The sequence below is a fragment of the Meriones unguiculatus genome, chromosome 1 (assembly GCF_030254825.1).
Source record: "Meriones unguiculatus strain TT.TT164.6M chromosome 1, Bangor_MerUng_6.1, whole genome shotgun sequence".
NCBI lineage: Eukaryota > Metazoa > Chordata > Mammalia > Rodentia > Muridae > Meriones > Meriones unguiculatus.
In genome coordinates, this window is record NC_083349.1 from 107,255,543 (window position 1) to 107,264,886 (window position 9,344).

The 9,344-nt window shown below is 51.0% G+C and overlaps 1 protein-coding gene across 4 annotated transcripts; it reads left to right on the forward strand.

Annotated features, from left to right (window-relative positions):
• Positions 1 to 370: 370 nt before the first annotated feature.
• Positions 371 to 8,657, forward strand: Pcare (photoreceptor cilium actin regulator). Of its 4 annotated transcripts, XM_060372476.1 has the most exons (3): positions 371 to 2,321; positions 3,807 to 4,014; positions 8,434 to 8,657. In XM_060372476.1, exons 1-3 carry the CDS (start codon positions 371 to 373, stop codon positions 8,645 to 8,647), a joined length of 2,373 nt encoding a protein of 790 aa, XP_060228459.1. In that variant the 3' UTR covers positions 8,648 to 8,657. The 4 variants fall into 4 exon arrangements, with proteins under 4 accessions (XP_060228459.1, XP_021502836.1, XP_060228389.1 ...); XM_021647161.2 differs by having other exon boundaries at positions 371 to 4,014; XM_060372406.1 differs by having other exon boundaries at positions 371 to 4,014; positions 8,437 to 8,657.
• The last annotated feature ends 687 nt before the right edge of the window (positions 8,658 to 9,344 follow it).

A 9,344-nucleotide genomic window follows, 5' to 3' on the forward strand; every position in this document is an offset into this window, starting at 1 on the left:
GTTCCCAAGATAGTAAATGCTGAGAAGTTGTATATTAGCACACGCCGAGTGCTGACTGGCTGGGGCATGATTAACCTAATAAGCTTAAAGCTCCACTGGCCATCCACATCTGTCAGGATATGAGAAAAACACAGGTCTATAATCCGTGAGGCTGAAACGCCTCAGAACTGTCCCAATGCTCACTAACAGCAGAGGGTTCAAAGCTTAGGTGAACAGGCATGTCTTCCTCTTCACTGTGGCATGGGCTCCAAGTCTAGGAGTCTGTGCCATGGACTGCCGATCTGATCTGGAGTTGCCCGGATGAACTATCCAGAGAGCCCGAGGATTCTCCAAAGACTGTGAAGGTAAATGATGGTGACAAGCTAAAACCATGGGGTGCACACCCTCACACAACGCCATTGTCAACAGCTTTGCCAAGAGTGGCATTCAGTTTTTTAAGAAGCCCAGAGCAATTTTGCCAGGATGTCAGCAGGGCAGCCAGAAAGGTCCCATTCCTTTGCTGGTTCAAAGTTCCACCTTCTGTGACCCTGGTGGGGAGATGTACCTGGGAGAGAGGCTAGCAGAGGAGACGGCAAATTCCAAGAAGCTCCAAACCATGGCTGTAAGACTTTGTCAGCTCACAAAAGATATGAAAGGACCGATTCCAGAGAGCCAAACCTTCCAGATGAACAAATCCCAAAGCCGCACGGCTATGGATATTTCATTCGGGACAGAAGGCTTCCATGGGCTACCAGATGTAGATTTTTCTGGGAAAGAGAGTAAGGAAAACATTCTTCAGGAGACCTCAAAAGGGGATGGAAAGCCAGCATGCCATCAGTCAGATGACCAGGACCATTGCTGCCAAACTGCCCCTGAGTCAAAAGGCAAAGTGGACTTCCCTGAGCCCATGGTAAAGGCCCACCAGCATACTTATGCCTATCTGCACACCAGCCTCTCCAGATACGAAGCAATCCTGTACCTAGTCCAACGAGCCAGCCAGACCCGGGAGCTGTTGCAGCCCATGCTCAGCTTCCTGTTGCTGTGCTTTGAGGAGGTCAACCAGCTTCTAGGAGAAATCTCTAAAGATGGAGAGCTGCTCCTCCAGGAAGTCGGAGGGGATCTGGCCTGGCCATCGAGGAAAGGTGAGCCCTGGGAACAGCCAGACCTCCTGCAACAGCTGCTGCAGTACACAGTCAACCAGCTGCAGGCAGTCCACAGCACAGTGTCCACCCTTACTGGGAGCTTTCTGGAGGGCTCCAGCAGCTACTTCAGCTCCACTGCTGGCCAGCTGGAAGGTAAGCTGAGCACCAAGAGAGGTATAGATGAGTGCCTCCTAAGGGCCCTGGGACAACTAGAGAGCCTGACCAGTGGTCACGGTGACCCCGGGCTGCTGGGCCCACCCTTATGTTCTGAGGACAGTGGCATTGGTGCTGACAATGAGTCTGTGCAGTCCACGGAGAAGCTGGGCAAGCGAGCAAGCTGGGACTTTGTAGCAGAGCCTGGAGAATGGAAGCCAGGGACTGCAGCCCAAGTAGAGGCCATACCATCGGGGCATCCCTGGCAGAAAGGTCCTTACTGGACAAGTTCAGATGGACTCCAGGACTGTCCACTGTCGAGTCCTAGGATAGCAAAGGTTCAACCTGCAGTACAGGATGAAGCCAGGGGCTCGAGGCCCTCCAGTGTAGGCCCAGATGCAGTCACCTCCAGGCCTCCAGAGGCTGCCAAAAGCATTCTGTGGGACCCACTGGGGTCTGAGATCCCTGTGCAAACACATCTTTCTCAAAGCTCTGGGTTAATGGATGCTGTGTCCCTGAGTGAAGATGAGGACAGCAGCCTGGAGGAGGAAGATGAAGTTAGCAGCACGGATCTGCCTGCTGAACCACAGAAAGCACTACCTTCAAGACCAAGGTGCTCACCCACTGCTCGGGAAAGCCTGTTTCAGCCGTACTCCAGGAAGCTTAGGAGCCCCCAGGCCCAGGAAATGATTTTGAAGATGAAAGAGGCCATCAGCGAAAGGATCAAGTTTGTCCCTTTGCCTTCCAGGCCCCAGGACTGGGCTGAGGAGGAGGAAGGGAGAGCAATGGTCCCTCCAAGACCTAGATCAGTCAGTGGCAACAGGTGGAGCCCTGTGAGGCAACAGAGGTCACAATCAGAGGGATCCCTTCAGAGCCCCATGGAAGACCCCACCCTCCAGGAGCTGAGGAGGGTCCAGGCAGACCTCAGTCGGAGGCTGGAGGTGTTTTATGCCCTGGGTGCCACACGGCAGGGGAGGAGCTCAGAACAACACCTGCAATCCAGGCCATCAGTGCTGTGGCCCCCCGCCAACTGCAGGGTGAGTCCCAGTAGTACCATCAGCAAGTTCAAGGCCTCCCTCGCCAAAAACTTCAGCATATTGCCCAGTCAGGACAAGAGCATCTTGCAACGAAGTAGTCCCCACTCTGACCATGGCCAGCCCTGCCAGGGAAAGGCTGAGAAGCTGCCAAATGCTGTCCTTTGTTGCGAGAACAGCAGGGCTCCCAGGGACACTGAATGGGACGTCAGGGCCTGTCCCACCAGAACATCTGTCAAGAAGCTTATTGAAACTTTTAGTCCCACTGAGAGCCTGAGGATGCCAAGGGACTCCAGGAACTTGGTGCCAAGCCCCTGCCTCAGGAAGTGGGGGGTTCCTGCCATGCCTCCCAGATTTCCTATATATAGAGGGCTAGCCCCTATGTATCCTAAGCCCCAAATTTCTCCAGCCACAGGCAGAGAACCTTTCAAGGTGAACATGGGCTGGAGGCCTTCTGCACCGTTCCCCTCTCTTCCTACAGCAGAAGCATCTAAGAGTGAAGACATAGACTGTGAAACACAGGAGGACCTAGAGAACCTCCCTCCACCACCCCTGGAGATCCTGATGGACAGATCATTCACTGCTCTGGAGCACCCAGAGAGCAGCCAGCCAGCAGCGAGCTCCCAGGAAGAGACCCTGGTACCAGGGCTGCGAGAGGCTAGCCATCCAAGAAAAACATGGGCCTCCCCCAAGCTGAGAGCCTCTATGAGCCCCATGGATTTGCTCCCCAGTAAAGGTACTGGCAGCTCTCCGAGGCTGCACAGCACAGGACCAGGGAACGCCAGGATTGTGGGCAATTCCAGAAAGCTGACCTTGGACCTGAACACCCAGAAAACAGTTAGGCCAAGCCCAGAGGCAGAGGGTGGGGCTCAGATTCAGGCACAAGCAGAGAATGCCGCAAACTTCTCTGAGCATCAACAGAGGGCAATTCCTCAGCACCACACCCACCCTACAGCTGGGCAAAGCAGGACCCTGGAACCCAGCCTGGCCAGACCTTCAGGAGGTTCACATTCTCCAGATGCATCCAGGAAGGGTCCAGAGAGAAGCCCTCCAGTAATCAGAAAAGCCTCTCCCCCGAGAGCACAGTGGGCACCCCAAAGGGACAGGAGGCTGCAGAGCCTACCCTCCTCTCATGGACTGTCCCAGCCAAGCCTCCCCGCTGTTCTCAGCTCTCCCAGCCCCCCTCTCAGTCACAGGACACTAAGCCCACCAGCCACAAGGAAACCAATTTCCCCTCCCTACCAGCACCTGCAACCCAACTCAGGCCCGGGAAGCCCTCCTAGCCAGCAGACAGAAGCAAACACCCCTTCTTCTGTGTCCCCTTCATCGCCCTCAGTGTCTCTCTCTCGGGGGTCCAAGGAAACGAGTCACTCCGAGGACAGTGAGGTTACCACGGCCAAAGCATCCAGGAATACCTGCTCAGTAGTCTGCCCAGCCACCTCTTCTCTGTTTGAAGCTAAATCGGCACCGTCAAGATCCCATCCACGGATGCTACCAGAACCTTGGGGCCCTTTGAGGACCCAAACAGAAGGCTGGAGGGGCAGCTCGGGGCCACGACTGAGGTCAGATTCACAGAGGAGAACGTCTCTGAGCGCCCTCAATCCCCTTCCTTTTGTCCGAAGGTCAGCTTCAGCCCGCCAGCGCCAGCGGGGCGACCCCCTCCAGGGGCCGGGCTCCTCTTGGGAATCCCATCCCTGCCAAAGCAGGTAAGAGGTGCCTCACACCACTGCCCAGGCAGCTGGAGTGGGCTCTTTGGACTGTCTGAGTTAGTAGATTTCAGACACTGTTCTAAAGGGAGAGGCAGTGGGGAAAGGGATATAGTGAGAACAGCCAAGCCCCCCCGACCACGAATGACTGGGCTTTCATGGACTGGCCTGCCCCAGAGGCTGGCTCACGGCCTGCCTGAACCCGACAGCTAGACTCTGTTGTCGCTTCCCCTGGGAGGTTTTCTAACCACCAGGTACCAGGACACTTTAAACTCTTAAAGATTATTGAGAGCCCAGTAGTTTTTATATATGTGAGTTACACCTACGACTTCTGTTAGACGTTTAAACTGAAAAATATTTAAATATTTTTAAAAGAATAAGCCCATCCTATACTCATACAAATAGTATATTCCTGTAAAAAAAAAAAAAGTTTATTTTCTTTTTGCTGTTGGTTCTAGATAGGGCTGGCATTAAACTAACAGTCTTCTTGCTTCCACTTCCTGAGTCCTGGGATTTGGGGCACCATGCCAGGGCAAAACTGTATATTCATTAAAAGAAAGGAGAGAGAAAGAGGGAGTTGGTGAGTATTGCCATCTTGCATTTTGCAGACTTGTTGGTTTCACCTGGCTTAGTAGGAAGACATCTGAATTCTCAGATCTGCCTCTTTAGCCTGTAATGCACATCTATGCATCCTAAGAGCATGGACCAGTAACACCTTTGGATTACGATTTTTAAAAAATGGACTTTAAGCTCCCACACACACACATACACACTCAGAAGTGTCTCTGGGATACCCAGGAAGCCATAGACTAATAAGAATGGATACTGAAGACAGGCATAGAAATAGCAAGGAGGCGTTCCCAGAGCTCCGAGGGCGTGGCTCCCATTCTCCACCAGCTTCCCACATCTGTAGAGTGTGAGGGTGTGCCTTTCCCAGCAGCGGCAGGTTCATACACGCCGCCGTCGGCCCCACCTGCAGACAGCGCACAGCTGCAAGGGCAGGGGGCCAGCGGAATTATCCCACAGGCGCTGAAAGGACTCCTAGGCTTGCCTGCTTGTGTTACAGAGTACACAGGGCGGGAGTGGGGACATGTCAGCCTATTGGAGAAGCACTCTGTCAGAGCACTTGATATCAAGATCAGCTGCGACGCCAGCGCTCGCTCTGTCTGCATCCCTCACAGTTGTGTCAACCAGCAGTTAATTTCTGCCAGGGCGATAGGCATCACAGGCATCACAGGCTTCACAGTGTGTCCAGGCATAAATGGTAATTTTTTTTTTTTTTTTTTTTTTTTTACAAAGTGCTCGGCAGTCAATTTTAAATAAAGATAATATCTTGGGAAAGTTGTGCGTTGTAATAGTTCTATAACCTTCCCCAGCCACTTGAAAGAAATGAAATATTGATTATTTTTGCAAAAAAAGACAAAACAAAACTTAACGTAACACTGCTCTTTTCTTAAATCTAAAATGCACTTCCTATAGCACGCTGGCTTTCATCTAAGAACCTCGATAAACACTGCTTTCTCTGATATTAGATTTCTAAAACTGTGCCCTTCAGGAGGAGAGCTTGAGAGAACAGGGACAATGAAAAGCCATTAATTAAAAACACCAACATTTTAAAACAGCAGGAGCATAAAATTGCTCAAGAAGAAAATAATGCCCTTCTCCCAGGCTTCTGCTCCAAATAGGGCAGCCTAAAAGGCTGTTTTATGTTCTGAATCTCAATACTTTGTGTGGGGGGGGTCAAGTAGGCAAACTTGTGACTTGAAAGAAGAACCCACCTGAGGTCAAGTGGAAGGTCACTTTGTCATTTGCCCCTACCCCCCTTCCCTTTGGGAATGACTATACCTTTATGTTTTTCCAAAGTCTGAACACATGAAGGGGAAATGCCTTATCTCCCACCAACCACCCTACATCTGGAAGCAGAACTCATCCACAATAAGAGCCCTGGGCCTTACTACAGAAAACAAGTGTAATTTTTCTGCCCTCCAGGATGTGAGAAAACCATGGGGCTTAGGGACAGCTTCTCTAGGACCACATGACAAGCTGGTGCCAGGAGAGGCTAGAGAGTGCTTCCAGCAGGGGCTTGCAAAGATACACTGCCACGCCCATTGCATCCTGCAGCTGAGTCAGGCATGCAGGCTCCAGTGCCCTTGAATTGACTTTGACCCCGTTTTTGTCACTCCATGCTAGGCACAAGCCTGTTTTGTAGTAAAAGAATGATGTTTATATCCTCCTGTTTTTTGGAGGGTGGAGGGGTAGGGAGGAGACTGGAGATCAGGAACAGTCATTGGAGCCCCCTCCTCCCCCCCCCAGAGGCTCAGCTACTGAGTTTTGACTCTGTGTATATGCTGAATCCCCAGGTGAGAATGCATCTTCGGTCTCAAAGTATTGGAGTCCTAGAAATACTCCAGAAGGCTCTAGACTCTTTCCCCTATCTGCAATGCTTTTTACCATTGCCTGACCTGAACTGGGAAGGTGGGAGGGAGCATTGTGCAAGCCCCATGCGGTGCTTGGTTCAGGCTGCCCACTGGCCAGCAGGACAGCAGGTAGGCAGTCTGTCTTCTTAACAATTCCAGGAAAAGAGAGACCCACAACCACAGAGTGACAGCCTGTGAAATCAGCAGGCTCCTGGCCTCAGCTTCATGGAGATAATGGAACTTGGGTGGGGCTGAGAGAAATAGAATCTTAAATCAAATTTTCATGCCTCCATGCCAGCCCTCACAGAGTTCATGTCTCCTCCCCTACCTGCCAGGCCCTGGGTGGCATGGATGAAGTACGACCTGTGTATGCTCCCTATTTTCCAAGGTCTCGGGGGAGATGAGTGAAGAGAGGAGGCAGTGGAGGGCTATAGATCACTGTGGGCCCTGAACACCTGCAGAAAGAGCCCTGTAATAGCTTGAGGTCATCACTGGCTCTAAGTGGGCTTCTTGATCCTGAAACGTGTGAATATGTGCCACCTTGCCCACCCTCTACTCCTCCCACTTTGACCTTGTTTATATCTAAACACAGGCTTGTCCACTGGTTTTATATCCCATGTGCACAGTAAGCATGCATCATTATAAAAGCCAAGAGCATGTTGTCACAGGCAGAATGAAGGGCCTTCTGGGCTGTGCAGGTGGGAGGCAGGAGTCTTGTCCTTCTCTTGTAGTGACCAAGAGCTCTCTAGCCAAGGCCCACTTCTCTAAACCTCATACAGGTTTACCTGTATCTATCATACAGGTACCCAACGACTGTATGATATGCTATCATACAGTAAAAAGCATTGCAGATAGGGGAGAGAGTCTAGAGCCTTCTGGAGTATTTCTAGGACTCCAATACTTTGAGACCGAAGATGCATTCTCACCTGGGGATTCAGCTTACCTATCTAAACCTGTACCTATTATCATACAGGTACCCAACGACTGTATGATAGGTGGTCCCTAGAGTCCCTTCGGGGTCTGACTGCCTGTAAAGCAGCACCGTAGAGACAGTTCCCCATTATCCACAGTGCATGTATATGGGAGCTGTGCACACAGTCTTCCATTTCACCCAGACCTCATACCTATGAGTCATGGTGAGCTAGGCACTGTTATGATTTCCATTTTACAAAGGGAAAACCTTAGACTCAGAGGGATCAATTCATAGGCAGCAAGGCACACAGATGGCAGGAGGAAGAGCCAAGATTTTGACCCAGGCAGCCAGACTTCAGCCTTCCCCAGCAATCCTGAAGCCAACCTGCCAAAAGCCAGGCCTGTGTGGCTTTCAGAGTTAGTCCTATCTACCTAGGCTTGTTCCATGCCTGTCACAGCCGCATCTCATTCTCCCAGTCAGAGTTGGAGTTCTGTGAGGGCCCCTTCCCCTTTCACAGCCCTTAGTCATGGTGCTCAGCAGAGGGGAAGCTCTACTCTAGCCAAACACTGGGTGAGAGTGCAGAAAGCGGTTTGCATTTGATGCCATTCAGGAAAAGGATGGCAACTGTGCAGAGCAGGGTTGGTTGGGTTTTGTTGTTGTTGTTGTTTTCCTTGCTGTTATTGTTGTTTTTAATCCAAACAACTAAGCCTAGCTCTTTATTAGACATGAAGTGCTTTAGAAAAAAAAAAAAAAAAAACAAAATAAAGGCCCACTCCCCTCAGGCTTAGAGTCACAAGAGCCTGGGCATACAGGAAAGAGCATGAGTCAACCTTCCAGGTAAGTTTTGGGAGCTGGTTCCTCCCCTGCCTAACCAGACCAACTATGCAGAAATGACAACATAGCACACCAAGTGTAATACAGAAAGGCAGAGGCCTGGTACCCAAGCTGAACCCTAGGCTAGATGTAAGAGGGATGCGGAGGGGAGGGATAGGCAGAGGAGAGTGGGGAACAGGGAAGGAGCCAGAAGGAACAGTAGAGGAGTGTTTGACCTGTCACCGTATTTTCTCTTGGCAGCAGCAGCAGCAGCAGCAGCAGCAGCAGCAGCAGTGAGGAGAACCCCAAGCAAGACCCCCCATCTTGGCACGACTCCCGCTACCCAGAGTGGCAGGGCAGTAGCACCAAGTGGGCATCTCCTCTGCAGCTCTGTGTGCTGGGCCACGGGCTGCAGCCGGAAGCCCGTGTGAGCCGCAGCCAGGACAGATCTCAGCCAGAGTCACAGCCCCAGCACAAAGAAGTGACGTGACAGATGGCCAATGGGGTCACACTGATACGAGTCACCCTAGAACACATAAAGGACTAGTGAGGTGCTCACTCTGTACCATGGATGGTAGGAAACTCACACTGGGGTGTCTTGGAAAGACCTGGAAGATGCCCTGCTAAAAGGTCTCCAAAACCTTAAGCAATAGCTGGATTCACTTCTGGATCTTGCTTGCCTTAGGTTTAAATGTTATTGAAAACTTCAGAGCCCACAATGATACCCTTTATCTTTTCAAGTGCTGGCCTTAATTAGAGGGGAAATACATTCATGCCTAGAGGCCTATGTGTTTTTACATGATAACGGGTGGTAATTGTGGCATTATTTAAACCACAGCAGTGAATGAAATAGTGTCCTTCCCTTTTACAGATAAGAAACTGAATGTGTTGGGGAGGGCCCCCCAAGGGTCTTACTGAAGTTCAGACAGATATGAGACTAGGCCAAAAACAGGCACAGATGTGGGTGGCCTTAGGCTCTGCAGTCTTCATTGTATTTCGGTGCCTTTGATTATTCCTTCACTGTACCTGCCTACAGCATTAGAGGTTGTGCAAACAGTAGGAGAAGCTTGTTTGTTTCAGGCTAAATGGTATGACAGTCAATGTAGTCAGCTTGACAGAATTCAGAACCAGTGAACAGACAAGCCTTTGACCATGTATCTAATTAGGATTTTCTGGGTTGAGTTCAT